The 17472-nt window shown below is 39.4% G+C and overlaps 1 protein-coding gene across 2 annotated transcripts in view; it reads right to left on the bottom strand.

The window, feature by feature from the left end:
- Positions 1-755: 755 nt before the first annotated feature.
- Positions 756-17472, bottom strand: part of exoc6b (exocyst complex component 6B) — a 146778-nt gene continuing 130061 nt past the window's right edge. The window contains exons 22-23 of one of the 2 annotated variants that reach the window (XM_052127243.1): positions 9759-9871; positions 756-3108 (exon numbers count right to left, since the gene is read on the bottom strand). In XM_052127243.1, coding sequence (XP_051983203.1) covers positions 2982-3108; positions 9759-9871 — 240 coding nt within the window. In that variant the 3' untranslated portion in view covers positions 756-2981. The remainder of the gene's footprint in view (positions 3109-9758; positions 9872-17472) is intronic. The other variant, XM_052127251.1, reaches the window with a different exon arrangement.

Below are 17472 nucleotides of genomic sequence, written 5' to 3'. Positions count from 1 at the left end.
AAATGGTTGTGCGTGAAAATCCCAGTAACTGAGCAGATTGTGAAATACTCAGACCGGCCCGTCTGGCACCAACAACCATGCCACGCTCAAAATTGCTTAAATCATCTTTCTTTCCCATTCTGACATTCAGTTTGGAGTTCAGGAGATTGTCTTGACCAGGACCACACCCCTAAATGCATTGAAGCAACTGCCATGTGATAGGTTGATTAGATTATTGCATTAATGAGAAATTGAACAGGTGTTCCTAATAATCCTTTAGGTGAGTGTATTTATGTGCTTATATAAAAAGGTCACATATATGTACATATATTTAAAAATATAAAAAAAAATGGTTGTTTTCATATACGTAACATTTTTCCAAATACTAATAAATTTCAATATGTACATGCTCATATATATGAACTATAATATTGTTTGTGTAAGTCCATTTAGGCAATGTAATTGCAACCGGCCTAATTATTTAATCATTTGTGTTTTTAGTTTACAGAATTATTTATTTGAACTTTAGAAATCTTTTCTTTCATTGTCTGTAGAAAATGTATTAAAAAAAATTCTAATTAAGGGTCTTCCAATATCACAGGCTTAATGTATGGTATTTTGTGTGTATTTATTGTTTTTTAAACAGGTATCATATGATGATTTGTGAGTATTCACTGCAAAGTAACACAAAAACGCTGCAAATTGCATCACAATACTTGAGAAAAGCCGCAGAAAATTCAGTCATTTTGGAATGCAATTATCAGGAAAAAGTGCCATGAAATCCTGGTGGGACTGCATATGAACACACATACTCTTCTGTTGCAGGACTGTTAAGATAGAAGTATACATCATTTAGTACGTCACTTTTGGTCAAAATCTCCAAAATGTATAAATTCATATGTCATTGTAAACTCCATTTCCAGATGCTTTCATTGTTAAGTTAAGAAATGACATAAGTGGTAAAGCAGTGGCTCCTCTATTGTGTATGCCAATGAATGTGCAGCCCTGAAAAATGTAATAATTGAAATGTAAAATAAAGGTCTACAAGGCACACTCAATTGGTTTATTATGTATTTCTTGGCATTTCTTAAATGTATTAGTATTGTAATATCATTCGTTAGTGGTTTCATATAACAATCTGTACAGTGCATCTCTCTATGTAAAGAGCAAAACAAATCAGTACTGTTCTCAACAATCTCAGCAACAACCACGTTCTTGTGCACTCTCATACCAACACACGTCTGTTCCTTGGTCATACATCTAAATCCAGGTGCTGTGTGGAAAACACCATAATCAATTATTGGCATGGCAAAAAAAGTCAAGGCAAAGAGAGAAAGAGCCATATCCAGAAAACAACACAATTTATAAAATAATCGGACATGACAATTGTTCTGTCCCCACATATGAAAACAATTCCCTTTATATTTGTATGATTTTGCATCCGTTGTAAGGGACAGGCTTTAAACACACATTTGACCTAGATAAAAAGGCAAAGCAAAGACATAATATTGCACCCACATTCCTAACACAGAAAGCAAAGTTATGGGAAGAAGACATAGTTTAAATACTAAAAGCAATTTATATTAGTTTTAATGTACAGCGATGTACACAAAAAAACTCACATAGCAGACACACCACTGTATAAATGTGCAGTCAAAGAAAATCAACCTATCAACGTATTTAATTCTCCTTATCTCTATAAATCATTAGGCAGGTACAGTAATGAATGACTTTTGAGTAGGTATCACTATCCTTACAGAACTTCTGTCAGTTATTGCATTCAATTCTGGCTAATATATTTGAAAATAATGAAAAGGAAATACATAAGCCATTGGAAGCCCAATCAGAAAACATCTGAACCTAGCCGTGATCATATTATCCTGGTAATTTTGGTGACAATAGTAAAGAAAACTCCTCCAAAGCTGTCACACAACTGAAAATCAATTATGAATCAAATATACAACCAATCCAGACACTGGATGTTTTAGCAGTAATAAACGATAGCTAAATAAGGATGTGACATGCCTAGCATACAATTTATTTAAAGGGATAGTTCACCCAAAAATGAAAATTCTCCCATTGTTTCCTCACCTTCAGGCCATCCCAGATGTGTATGTCATTTTTTTCAGCTAAACACAAACAAAGACTTTTAAATTAATATCTCAGCTCTGAAAGTCAATTCATTTCAGGTGAATTTTTAGTCTTCTGAAGTGATCCATTTGGTTTTGGGTGAGAACAGACCAAAATGTAACTCTTTTTCACTATAAATCTTGAAATGATGAGAGTATTTTCATTTTTTGGGTGAACTATCCCTTTAACTGAGATAAGGGCAATAACTTGATTCCCTGTGTAAGTCAGTAGAACTTCTCTCATTACAATCAACACTCAAAAGCATTTTAAACACATCAGTGAGTTTATCATATCACAGATACTGTTAAATTTGATTTGCAATTTTGCATTATGAAAATAAAATGAAAGTCCAGTTAACTTTACAGTGATTTAAGTATCAATATCCACCACACAGTGTAACGGTAGTTTTCAAATAAAAAAATAAGACAAATAATCCTCTAGCTTCAGCACTATTGTAATGGCAAATTAAACTGTGGCAGGAAGTTAATGTGATGGAACAAAAGTCTATTGTCACAAGCTGAAGTTGATAATAAAAGGCACCCAAATTCCTGTTTATCAGAGAAAATGGTGATCTGGCATCCTTAAACTGTGCTTAGGTTGTCATATAGGAAGACTTAAATGCAAGTGGAAAATGAACATCATATCACACATGCATAGGATGGCAGATTTCACTAGGTTTAGCAGATGAACCTTTGGGGTGCATGCTCACATCCATTGTCATCCTAGTGTTCATGTTAGTGCAGTCTCTGTTTGTGTGTTTTGTGATGGTCTGGGAAAGAACAACACATTCAACTGATGGAGGTGTGTAAGCACAGTCCACACCCTCTGGTGGTGGCTACTCATCATGAAGTGGGCGGTCCACTGATGCTGTCTCAGGCCTGGTTGGAGGCGATGAGATTTCTCAGCTGTTTGACGACAGTGTCTATAAGCTTCTGTTTGTCCCGGTCATTTTTACGGAATGGAGCAAACATGTTGTTCTTACGGCTGGTGTCCTTCATCCTGCAAACAAAGAATGAAGGAAGCATATGAGATAATTGAATTAAAAAATATGAAAATTATTGTTTTCCTTCGTTTTGATTCTCCAGTCATCTGTAGAACAAGACATTTTCATTTATTCCCAAAATAAAATACTGATAAAACCTACAAATCACAGCAGGCAGACAGGCAGAAAAAAAATATGAGGGATTAAAAGGAAACAGAGAGAGAATGGCAAGATGGCTTCACTAAAAGATCTGGTCTGTCTAATGCAAGGAAACTTTGGAAAATGAGTAATTTCAATAACGGCATTACTATGTAATAGAGCATATGACCCGAAAAAAGGCCAGGGAAAATGATGAGAGAGGGGCGCCACTTCCACTCACATGCCATGTTGGTCACAGGGTGCTGCACCCTTAGAGACCTAAAGGAAAGGCACCGACTTCAACCACGGAGACAACCATTGTGTACTTAAGAGACACTTTCCACATGGTGGTTTCTTGCAGGAATCCTGGAGCGGTTCTGCACAGTGGTTCTAATGAGGCTGCTCACTTTCCTGCCACTTGTGCCAAATGCTCATTCTCAGTAGCATGGAGATTACTGAGCAAATGCACGCACATTCCTCTCACTCGCAACCAGCCAAACCGTGCCAAAGTTCTCAGTACCAGAGTCTGACAAAAAACTAAAGCAATACATAATCCTAAAGGCATTTATAAATTCATTTTTATCTTCTGAGTAGTCTGTACTCCTCAGCCTGATAATTGATTTCAAATAGTAAAGCTAGGAGATTTAATGGCAATAATAAATAATGCAAGCAAATAAAACAATTTAGCCAATAACAGAAGTCAGCAAAAACAGCCTGTTGTAATTGTAAAGCGGGCTGCACACCAGATAAGAAGCACCATGCCACATCGCAGAGAGGACAATGCACAGGTATGGAGGTGGCAGTCCAAAACAGTGAATCTACAGTTTCTGCACTTATTGAATAATAAACAAAGTGATGTCTATGTGTTGCATTTGGTGCGAGGCAGAATTTTAAGCAGCATCCGAAGGCATATTCCTGGTTTCGGTTTTCCACAATTAGTGTGTGAAGACAAGGAGTACATTTGTTACTGTCCTCATGCCAGTTGTAACACCCATTTGCAATATGCTAAATATAACATTATCCTAACTTAAGTGAAATTTACTCACACATTTTATACTTTGTGACTGTTTTCAAATATTTCTATAATTTCTGCTTGCATATATATCAATTCTAACACATCAACTGGAAATAATCTCTTGGTTTTCCTCAACCTGATACAAAATATCATGACAAGAACACACAAAAATACACATATACAATCATATTTTTGGACTAAATCTTCTTGACAAAATCATTTACAATGCATTCTGTCTTTCTTTTAGTCTGTCTTACTATGTTGTGACAGGGCGGAGGGTGGGATTTTACACACCCAGCCCCTTATCAGGCTAATCAAGCCTCCGAGAGGGATAAAGGCAGACTGCGGACGGTGGTGCAACGTTTAAGGGCTGTCCGACCTATGTGTGTGTTGGTGTCTTTTGGTTTATAAATTATATTATAAATATAATTTATATTGTCAAGCCGGTTCTCGCCGCCTCCTTTCCATTGAACTACTTTGGTGCAGAATACCTGGGAAGGAGGAGGGATGTGCCGCTACCATCCACCCCAACGGAGCAGCCGCGGCCATCTGCCGGGGGACGGAGGAGCCCGGCCGCCTGGAAGCAGAGGAAAGTCCGCCGACTGCGAGGGGAGAAGAGGCTCCAAACCGACCGCCTGGAGCGGACAGGACCGTTGCCAGGGGGCGGAGGAGTCCCCTACCAGCCGCTGAAACGAGGCGGGGTCTGAGACAGCCAACCGCCTGGAGCAGGAGAACCTGGCGGGGGAGACCCCTTCTGTTCCCAGAGAATGTGGCAGGGCGTTCCGTCCGCCAGGGCCCGGAAGACTGACTCCGATCCGCCCATGGAGGCACAACTGTCATCCATTAAAGTGTGGAGGAGTGGCACCGGCCTGAGAGAACGAGGCAGGAATGTGACAGGGTGGAGGGTGGGGCCTGGTCGTGAATTTACACACCCAGCCCCTTATCAGGCTAATTAAGCCTCCGAGAGGGATAAAGGCAGACGGTGGTGCGACAGAGAGATGGTTTTTGTGTCTTTTGGTTTATTTCTTCATTAAACTATTAATTAATCTATATCCCTTTACATATGTATAATGTTTATCTGTCTATCTGGCTTTCTACCAATTAATTCATTGATTTCTTTGTCTTGCCTACTTATCTAAGTTTCGTTGTGAATAAAAGCTGACACAAATCCAGGAGCATTTGCTATGAGTTTTCTTTTTTTCCCATGAATATAGTTCATTAAAAAAAAAAACTTAATTAAAACTAAAGTAACACAATTCTAGAACATTTTGCCTCAACTTGACTTCATTGCATTACATACAATAAAAATTTGAATTTTTTTTTTTACATTTACTTAATCCATCCAGACTACATGAAAAAATGTTGTAGCATTAATGAAACTGGGCAGGGGATTTCCATTTCTCAGCATGCTTTGCATGGGACAGGATGGGGTGAATAAATATGAAATTAAATGTTATTTTATGCATGTTTGAGCAAGATGAGAACAGGAGGAGATTTGTTCATGTTTAATGTTCTAATATATTGGTATTTAAAAAGAGTTTGTTGAATTCTGTTCTGTTGGAATTTTGGGGATACCATTGATGTGAAGATTGGCGTTTGTGCTTAGGTTGAGGACTGACTTTCACTTTCAAGTGATTCTTGATTCAAGTATTGCTTAACTCCATAAGCAGTTGCTATCAAATTGACAGAGCAACCATTTGACTCTCCTTACCTGGCATGCACCTGGCAAGTTTCCATAAGAAAATTGAATTTGACGAACCTAACACAGTTGAGTTAAAACTACTAAAGTACATTGATTTGACCTAATTGAACTAAATTATGTTGGCTCAATTAAACATACTTTATTTGAATTAACTAGATTCAATTGTGTGTAAAAATCTCAAATTAAGGATGTGAGTGTTTTAACAGTGTTACAACTGTCCATTGCTCATCTTGCATGTTTTCTCAGTGATCTTGCATCCTAGCATGTCTCAAAATATGTTAATTTTAAGTATACAAATCAATAATTACAACTTTCATTGTTTCCTTTCATGGTCAGTCAGAAATAAAATGACAAACTGATGGTCTACAATAATTTCACAGCAATGATGACTACATTGCAATTTCAAATCAGGTGAATTTCAAAAGTACTTGCTGAGATAAGGTTGTTCTCAGCGGGGTACCATGAGTGATCTTGATCATATAGATAGCGGGACTTCACATCTCCAAAAACGTTGGAGCAAATTTTCAAGTAGGCTCTATCCTGATAAATCGACAACAGATTTTAAGTTTAAACAACTAAATTATCACCTAAAAAATCTTAAAACTACATTCCGTGACACAAAAACAGTATTTAAAAACTTGTAATTTACATTTGTGAGCTGCTGGTTGCTGCGAAATTCTGGGATAATGGGCTATCCCAAGTCCACATAAGTCACTTTCCAATGCGTCCTTGATAAAATGGGCGGAGCAAGAACACATCTTGGCATTTGGACTGTACTTGGCTTGATGCGGACTTTGAATTGAAACAGTGCTTGGTGTAGTAGCTGTGGCTGATGATGTTTCACAAATTCACAAGAACAGACAAGATTGCATATTGAGAAACGCCTTATAAGAAAGACAGTCATCGTCATGGATGCATAACTGTGTTGCCATAGCTATATGCTTCGCTGCCATATTACAGACAGCCACCTACCATTGCCATGGTGATAACAATCACCACGCTTATTACAAAACGCTTGTTTTGATTAGCGTGATAGGGTGTGACACTTCAGGAGTTCAACAAACAAAAGTAAATAAGGTCAAATGTGTATTTGAGTGCTAGAGATTACTGGCCACGTGATTGTAAAAGTAAAGCTTCCGCACTGTATTGTTATAACTTAGTTTAGTCAGAGACTATTTAGCAGAGATGGGCCACTTATATTTAAATGATTGGGAGAAATTGGAACGCCAAACAAAGAAGCTCTAGCACCCAACGGTCAACGGAGGTCCCGCCTTACAGCAAAAAGTGTCAATCACCTTTTAGATACAGACTGTCAATCATCTCGAGAACACACATGTGCATTACCTATACAAGCTATATCAACTACAAGGTTTTTTTGCATAATCTGAAGAAGCACAATTTATGATACCAGCGTTGTCAGATTTTACTGATAATTTGAAATATGTTCTTTGATCGTAAACTTTTCAAACTGTTTTGGGGATTTTGGTGTTCCCCCATTCAAGTAGATAGGAGCTGCACTGGCAAGACTGGAAATAAGACTCCCAGGAGCATTTCAAAGATGGCCAACGGTCACATGTCCTGATATATGTACCAATTTTATCAAAGGCAGGATGACTACAGTGAGCTCATATACAACCACATTTCTGGAGTTCATACTTGAGGTAGAACACAACATCAAATCCTCACGGTAGTTTCTTCCACTACTTAGAAACAAACATGATTTTTAATGCCTGGGGTTTTTCCAAACAAGCTAAATCTTGTAGTCTTATATTTAATCTTAATTTCCTCCCACCAAATTACATTGTCTCTTCAAATACACTCCAATAGAGAAAAGCCATTCTCACCAAATAGACTATCATGCTCTGATTTCAAGAAAGCGCACACACGCGCACGCACACACACACACACACGCGCGCGCGCACACACACACATAATGTGTTTATTCCTGTTTAGTTCTGCACTAACCCTTGCCAGGCTAAATAATACAGATCACTTTCACAGAGACAGAGGGGCAAGAGGGTAAGGCTGAGGTAAGTGTAGCTAAAATGGGATCAGGCGAGTGTGTGTGCGTATGTGTGTGAAGGATTGTGTAATGCCAATCCACTGCTGTTCTATACCACAGACACAAGAACACAGCAAGAAAGGAAAAGAGTGGAGGTAAGAAAAAGACAATGGCACAGGGATACAGAAAGTTGCAGTGATCAAGAACACACACACACACACACACACACCAATGAGGAATTAACACAATCTGAAAGCAAAGAATAAAGCAATAAGCAATGATAGTCTCTGTTTACAGTGATTTTACCACAGGTATGGAGTTTACTTTGTGTGAAGCAGTTCAAAATGAACCCATAGCCTCGATTGGTTTATTGCTTTTACAAAATAGCAGCAACATTAATATGATATAAAAGACACCAATGTTCAATTGACAGTTAAATGTATTCATTATAATAATCTGAATAAACATTTCTGCAAATTCAAATAGCTCATCACCTATTTACTGTGTATATCACTGCTCAGCACCCATAGTGGGCAACTATTAAACTTAGTTTACATGTCCGGGACTTCTTATGTGTACGTCTATCAGAAGGATCACACTAAATAAATTTGCTTCAGTAAAAGACACATGAGGCCATGCCATCTTGTGTATATAGTTGCACTGTGCGCACTGCCTGACTATGCTATTTAGCCATGAAAAATTCACAATATAACACAGACTCTCTTATAGCTTTATAAATAAATTGCACAGAAAATGTACATCAATAAAGATCCAAACTTTAATTTAACGTGCAATGAAAAGCAAGACATGAACCAAACCAAACATATAAACACAAAACTGATCATATCTGTTAAAACAACTGGTACACTCTCATTACCCCAACACAAAATGCATCAGAGTACTTACAATCTGGAAATCCTGCTCACGAGTGACAGATAAGAGGAAGGGCAGAAAGGTTAAGATAGATCAAATGAGTATGGACTGAGGTCTTAGGCCCAGTTAACACCTGGCATTAAATGCGGTCCAAAACATTTTGAGATTTGTACACTTACGTAAACCACATTCAGAAGGGATTGAAAACACGTGATCACTGAGTTCAGAATTTGAATGCTTATTCTTTCGAATGTATTTGATTACCACTAAAAACAATATTTACAGTTATGTAGGAGTGGTGGTGGCGTAGTGGGCTAAAGCACTAAACTGTTAATCAGAAGGTTGATGGTTCGATCCCCACAACCACCACCATTGTGTCCTTGAGCAAGGCACTTAACTCCAGGTTGCTCCGGGGATTGTCCCTGTAACAAGGGCTCTGTAAGTCGCTTTGTATAAAAGCGTCTGCCAAATGCATAAATGTAAATGTAGGGTTTGAAGGGAAATAACCATCTGACCGGTGCATGCCTATATAGTACCCTGTAAAACATTTTATTGCATTTTATTCAGTTTATGGAGGTTTTGGAGTCATATATACTATGGTATCTACATAAAAACACATTAGACCAACTATATTCCAACAAATGTTACACCAACTGGCCTAACAGAGTTGTCTGAATGGACAATTCCGAGTATTATGCAGTAATATACTGATGTAGTGATGTAGACCCTCCCCTCTTAACACAAATCCAAACACAACTGGTCAACAAATATGCATATGGGAAACATTTTACAACCAGGAGTATTTGTCTTGTATTTCCACTTGTGATCACATTACCCAAAATCTTAATACCAGGTGTAAACAAGGCCTTAAAGTACGGATATGCATGTGCAATGTGAGAGAAAGAGAGCAAGGGACAAGCGTTAGAGTGACACTCACTTCTCTAGGAGGGCCAGTGCCGTGTGTGGATTAACCCTCAGGTACTTGCAGGTAGGGCGGCCATAGTCAGCCAGATACGTGGACCAGTCCCACTGGGTGAAGAGATCCAATAACTAAAAACAGAAATGATGGTGGTTGTAATGGGAAGACAAAGAGAGATCATTAAAGTTCATTAAACACAGTTTGACACCATTCCTGTCCTTGTTAGATCAGGCCAGTTCACTTCTCCCAATGTTACATAATTGAGCAGGGCCTCTAAATGAGATTATAGAGGAGACACAGGGGAAAGCAACATGACAAAGCAGGGGATTACAGGAGAATGGAGGGAGGTTAAAGAGGGCCATTTACACTCTTTCACCCTGAATGCGAGGCTATTTCAGCCCGCTTGTGACCCGGACCTGACCCAATAATGTGCTGGTAATGACCCATGATTGACCCGGCTAGCTACTGACCTTGCTGGAGCACTGCCAAAACATGCACCCCTCAGCATTGGCTTTCCAAACAACAGAGCACATTCCTTCCTCCCAAACAAACCCACTCACACAAACACACACACACATTTTAACAGATATTTACAGATTAAGCGGAGCACTGGGAATGTAAACAAACACAATCAAATATGTCATCAAACTTTCAAACAGAAATAAATGCCTCACACACGCAACACAACATGATTGACAAATTTATATACAATAAATACTCTACTAAACCATAAAACCACCATGAGGAAGATGCATCAGAATGACAGGAAATGACCATAATAGACAACTGTGTTTGTAAGCCACCTACTTCAACCACCTGTGCTTTATAAACAACACTTCTCACGACATCACACACACTGTGGCAGATAAGCACCTGGGTGAGATAAGTGATTTGTGGATTTGCATGCATATCTTGTTTTCTCTCATTCTGCTCTCTTCTTCCCTTTGAAATGCTCTGTAGCCTCGCCAAGAGAGAAAGGACAACAACAGCTACTGAGGAGGAAGAAGAGGAAGAGGGAGAGAGAGAAAAGGGCCTGGATCTGCTGCTGTCATTCGTAACCCCCCCCCCCCCCATACACACGCACTTGCATTCCACATAGCACTAGCGAGTGTGTCAAACTCGTCCATGACCTGGGTTTCACCTTTCCGCTCTGCCTCTCCGCCCCGCCTTCACCTCCCAGTGAACTTTCACACAGTCTCTCTCTTTCACTTTGACGTGACCCCCGACACCGATATCGGCCCCTCTCTGAACAAACAGAGGGCCATGCTAGAGAGAAGCTAGGGCATGGGGCGGGCAGGAGCTGGATTATCACTTCCTCTCATTCTTCTAAAAGAAAGAATGATGGAGAGAAAGGGAGGCAAAAAATAAAACATTACGTTGCACATTGATGTGTTGCTCTCCTTTTCCTCATAGCCTCAGTGTCACCCCTCGTTCACACTATCTCTCATTGCACTAGCCCGTTTGGATAAGGGCTCCAAGCTGTTTTTCTGACCGTCACACTTGTTTGTTTGGTACGCTGCAGGAACAGCTCTTCTCATTAATAGCCTGGTGGTGTTGGGACTTGACTGCCATGTTGTTTTTCCCCCTAGACTTGTTGCTCTTTCTGGCAGTGCTCTAGAATAACAAAGTCTGATTTGTGCTTCACTGCTGTGATAAACCTAAAAATGTTCTCAGGAGTTCTAATGATTACCTATGCCCTAGCAACCTAGTGGCCGCCAATAATGTATGACTATTTATAACAACCTAATGAGGCAAATGCAAATTAACTGCTTTTACCTCAATAAGTCACATTGACTACTTTTATTATACTTTGGGGTGCTTTTTAAACGTTGAAAGTGAGTCACTATCAACAGCTACATTATTGAAATCAGTATACTGAACATTCCTTAAAATATCTCCTTTTGTGTTCTGTAGAAGAATAAGTCATATGAGTATGTAATGACATGAATGTGTGTAAATGACAGAATTTTTGTTTTTGGGTGATCTGTTCCTTTAACTTTTGTATTAAATTCTATATCTCTTTCCCCTAATGTCATACAGTAGTGTTTTCTCTTTATGCACATCACCATCACTATCATTTCATCCATACCATCCCTTCTAATCCCTTGTCTAGTTAGTTCTCCTTTCTCTCACATCTGGCTCTCGTTGTTGTACGGTGCGTTCTCTGGAACTGCGCCATCAGCCCTAGAGGCTCATGCAGGCTCAGTTGAGTTTGAGCCTGAGTAATAAGAACATTGATAATATCCATCACAGAAAAGAGAGATCAGTTTATTAAGTCAAGGAATAACAATAAAAACACACCTTGCTGAAACAACAGAAAGCAAGGAAAGAGAAAGTGATGTAGTGAGTAGGGATAAAAAGAGGTTAAAATATCTATAGAAAAAATTTCTATAACACAGGTGGGCTGTTCTATATTCAAAAAAGCCAATACACACAACTGCCAAGATTGCCTAGGGTTTTGTCTTAATAAAAATATATTTTAAAAGTCAACTTAACATGGGATGAGTATTGCAACAGTTTATATTGGTAGCAATCCAAGGTTAAGCTGGCCGAAATAAGGAGCACAGCATGAATAAACACTCCCCATGAACCACATGTTGCTACTGGGTTTGCAATAGGATGTTTCTTCACAAGAAAGAAGAGTTTGGACCAGATCACATTTGTTGGGTCACAGACAATATGGCTTGTTGATTCTTCAATGTGAATTGGAGATGAGGAGTCACATGTGTATTACAGCTAGCTCACTCAATTTCAAGGCTATGAGAGAGCCCACCACACCAACTGTCTTCAGGACACTTCAAGCCAGTCGCTGTTCCTAGAGGCTACATAGAGTGTTAGTAAGACCATAAAAGGATTAGTTCACCTTAAAAAGTGAATTCTGTCATTATTAGAAAAAAGATGCAATGGAACAGGATACTGAGTTGGTGGGGCTCTTGACATTCACCTGTTGATGAGCAAGGTCGCATGCACCAACTCCTTTTGTTTTTCGAACAATTATGTAAACAAGGCTGACAACCAGTGAAAAAATCAGTTAGTGAGCTGCTAACTTTATGGAATGACAGACAACAATGAGCATGAACTCATCTTATCCACGCCCTTCAATCAAAAGTGTGGTCTCAAACACACAGCTCTTTAGGTGCATCTTTAACATTTTAACCCTCATAGCATCACCACTTATGGTCATTTCTAGATGTATCTGTGAGAAATCTGTTAACCTTTGTGTGAGGAGGGTTAATAGAACAGTCCAAGGCTATCTTAACATTGACCTGCACAGATAAGCAACAGAGAGGTCTGTACTACTTGCTTGGAACTAAAAACCTTTAGAAAGGCAATGAGGAGCGCTGAAGCATCATTCACCATCAGTCAAAGTCAGCTGGGAGGAAAATGATAAGCAGTCTCTGATTTAAAGAAAAGTGGCTGCCTGATTCTTAAGCCACAATTCAGTCCACATAGCAGTAGCACCCTAGAGGTCAGAGGTTATCCAAGAGTTTATCTTGGCTTAGGCTGCATCTACGCGAAAGTGTCCAGCAAGCAGTAAGAATGACACTCTCCAACACAAATCAGAGTCTATACAAACAAACATGCTCTTAACTGCAGGGGAAGGATACTCATGTCAATCAGCAAGGTTTAAAAATATTGAATGTGCTTTTCTCCGCTTGTCAAGCAAACTCTTTCAATGACAAGGTCTTAGAAGCACCAGTGCTGGAGATGACAGCAACTGTCAATCAAAAGGAGAGAAAAAACAGTGCCTTATTTTTAAAAAAAGAAAAAAAAGAAAGAGTACATGAGGAACAAGAAAAAAGGATAGAAATTAGGACAAAGAAATTTGAAAAAGGAATCCATGAAGGAAAGATGCTGTTGAGGAGGAAGATGAAAATTATGGATTGATAAAGAAAGAGAAGACTGCGGCATAGGAAGAGCAGCAAGAGGAGAAAAGGGGAGTTCAAAGTTGTTGTTTCAGGTGAGAAATGTTTTAACCCTTAAAGTGCAATATGAGGATGGTCATTCCACATGAACGCAAGTAATGTAACAACTTAATGAAAGGTCCTTCGACAAGACCATTTTTGAAGGGAACAGATTGAAGCAAGCCATTTTGCGGTTTATGACCATGTGACCTCGTGTGACAAATCCTTGCAAATCATTTTGAAAGCTGAGGTCATTTACTTCTTACTAGAGATTTTAAGCTTTTTGCTACATTATCAAGGTAACAAAATAAAGTGGAAAGTTATATGTATAGGGTGTACCAAAAAGTAATGCCCTGCACCCTTCAGATTACTCACTTCAAGTGCTCTGCCCTTCGGGGTGAGTAGGTCACAGTAATGTTCACTTTCTCAAAGAATTTGCCCAGCATTGAACTTGGAGAGAAGAGTTAAAACAAAGACCACATGCTACTGGTCCACTCTGCTGGTATGATTTTCACCCTTCTGCTGCTGGGCCTGTGTCACCACTGAGTGCCTTATACAATTACATTTGGGGAAGCATAAACTGACATGATTAAGACAATGGACAGAAATCTCAAGAGGGATTCTGAGGATTTTTTTTTATCTCAGCAGAACAGAGGGCCAAGCCCAAAGTGAGAGCCTAAATAACAAAAATAAAAATGGTTTTAAGCCCTGGTGACATTAGGCTTCAAGAACTCATTATTTCAGACATCACATTGGATTAGAATATGTTGTCACACACACAAGGGCTTCTGGTTTAAATAAAAAATAAATCATAAAAAGCTAATAATATTATATTCACATACATTTAATTATATTATATATCAAAGTTTGCCAAACTTAATCTCTCATCCGCAGCATAGAGCGAAATGTCTACGCCTGGGCTTGCATTTCCAGTCTTCCTTGTTCAGATGCATTTGAATTGGAGAGAATGGAAAGTGAAGTGTATTGAGCCCTACAAAGCATCTTTAGGTCAATATTAAAAAGCACAAACGACAAGAAACTAAGCGTCAATATGGCAACATTTCTACCTTATCAATTCAATATCAATACTGGGAGAGATTCTCCTACTGGATGTGTAGCAATTACACCACAATAAGATGCTACAGGACACTACTAATCTCTGATTGCAAAGTGAGCATTTGCTGAGGGAACTCTAAGCATGTCCAAAAATTATGAGGGAGTCTGGGGTCAGAGGGTGGTCAAGATGGCAATGGTTGCAGTTGCTGATACACTCTGCCTCTGAGCTGAACCTCACTCGGGTCATTGTTCTGTTATCAGCCTGTTCACTCTTTTAGCAAGCCACATCAGGAACAAGTGAAAACAGCACTCTTCCTGAGGCTGCAATGTCTGAGGAGCCAAAGCCTGGGGAAGAACTGGCCCCAAACTCACCTTCCTGTCCTCCTCAGACAAGGAAGAGTTTTTTCTGGGGTAATGGTATAGTGGAGCAGTCATAGAGACCCGAGGAAAGTGTCTAAACCCCTCAGAATACAAAACAGTCCCATTTCTGAAACATCTACAGCTCTCAACTGGCTGAGTGATGGAACCTTAGAAAAATATGGTTCATTAACATCTTTGTGAAATCAGACAACTAAGTATGGCAGAGCAATGAACAAAAGTTAAATAATAAGGAAAAAGTATTTGGGTTGCAGAACAGAGGACTATGGATGCCCCTCTATCCTCTGTGCACCTCTGACTGACTTGTTTTGACATTTTAATAGAGCTACAAACAGTAATTCATGGGTGTTTGACAGAGATTAAGTTGACCTAGGGAGGACACGGCCTCACTCTCAACTTCCTGTTCATTCAGAAAAGAGAGTTATTGCCAGGTCAATAAGGCAACAAAACACAAGACTTTCAATGGTAAAATTTAGGTCAAATAAGAATCAGTGCTAATATATGAATGAGCCTTTTTGCACAATAATTATCACAAGTGAATCTAATGTGCATCAACAAACAATTCATAAAGCAACTTGAAATTAAGCTTTAAAAAATAATTTCTTTATATTCAATCTTACAAGTACAACAAAGACAAACTCATACCATGGTGAGTACTACACAATGCTATTTTTTAAGTTTAAGAAACTAAATAAGCACATTTCCCATTTTTTTGATCCATTTCTCCATACAACATATAAAGCAAAATGTAGGAGTTGCTGGCAATTAATTACTGTTTGACAGAAGGACTTGGCACTGGCCTGAGGAAGACATGAACTCCCTCTTACCTTCCTGTCTATTATGACAATGTAAAAGTTATTACTAGGACAGCAGTGTGACAGAACGGTCAGAGCTGAGAGCCGATACCATGCATCTTAAACAATCATCAATGTGTTTTGATGGTGGAGAAGTCAAGAAAGTTGAGAGGACCACCTCAATGGAGTTCTCAAGCATCCAAGAAAAAGGATAATGAAGACGCACATCTATGCCTTTACACATTACAGTAAAAAGGAATCTGTAGTTGCAAAATGTGCTAAAAACAACTGACAGTGAAATAAAGTGCTATGGAATATAAAAAAATTCAAAGGAAATTTAAAACAGGATTTTTACTATTTTTAAGTGTCTTTTGTTGATTCTGTTTTCAGAAGTAATACTTGTGCCAAGGGTGTGTCACCATTCACATTTATAGGAAAGGAGCCTTTTTAAAGCTCACAGGAAATGGGGTTAGCGGAGTTGGACAAAAAAAAAAAAAAAAAAACTAGTCTTACAGCCGCTGTAAGAAAATGAAGATGGAATGTGAATCTCTGTGTTTGCTTGTGCGGTGACTGACAATAAACCAGCATTACAGAACTCTTGCCCCTTTCACAATGAATGAATAACAGTATAATCAGATAAAAGGCTCTTTTTTGGTGATGGTGTGAGCTGTCTCTGTGAGTGTGAACTCTGATAGTCCTCATGTTTCGGGTCAGAGAGAGGCTACAGACTGAATACTGCCAACTCATGATCACTACAGCATAAAGACAAACAGCTGCCAAAGAAAGGGAAAGAGAGATGGGGGCAAAACAAAATGAAACTAAGGGTCAGGTTGGTGCTTGTTGTCCCAATGGAATTCACCAAATCCTATTTATGTTACTAGATGGCAATTGAATCGGCATCTGTAAATTACCTACAACACATTGTGCTTTCCGGTAAGTTCATGAGAGTTGAGATGGAGGTTATTAAAGAGGCAAGACCGGTTAAACAATCTGCCTGTCAATGCTTTAAGTAGAAATTCAAAGCAGGATGAGAAAGAGAAAACAAAAATTAAGGAAAGAGAAACGGGTTTGGGGAGAGAGAAGGGGAAAACAATACACATCTCTCCTTTCAGTACCACTGTTACCCTGGCTCTCCTGAAAGGGCATAGCCCCTGATGCAGGCTGATCTGAATGGAAGCTGAAGTGAAATGGAGTGAGGGGCTCAGACTTTAGATCCTGCCTGACTCCCTGACTGGACCAAAGCCAAGGTTACTGGAGGGTCAGCCCTCACTCTCTTCCTCTTTCCAGCATGTACAACATGCATAACACACACATACTTAATGCTTTACCATACACACCACCCTCGGCCTGCCAAAACGTACTGAGCCTGTGAGAGAGACAGAGTGGGTGGGAGGGAAAAGGAGAGGGAAACAGAGAGAGACAGATAGCACGCCAGGCTTATCGTCCGCTGGCTCTGGGGGAATGCGAGCAGGGTCGGCCGGAGGCCACTTGACTGGCCCACCCCCTGCTCATTTACTCCCTCTCCCTTGGCTGGAAAGGCAGGAGGAAGACTGGAGAAAGTGATTACACCTGGTCTGGTTCTGGCTGTTAAATCGAGGA

This window comes from Xyrauchen texanus, chromosome 1, assembly GCF_025860055.1.
Source record: "Xyrauchen texanus isolate HMW12.3.18 chromosome 1, RBS_HiC_50CHRs, whole genome shotgun sequence".
Lineage (NCBI taxonomy): Eukaryota > Metazoa > Chordata > Actinopteri > Cypriniformes > Catostomidae > Xyrauchen > Xyrauchen texanus.
The sequence above is the reverse complement of the archived record's forward strand: the minus strand, read 5'-3'. Positions and strand labels throughout refer to the sequence as shown.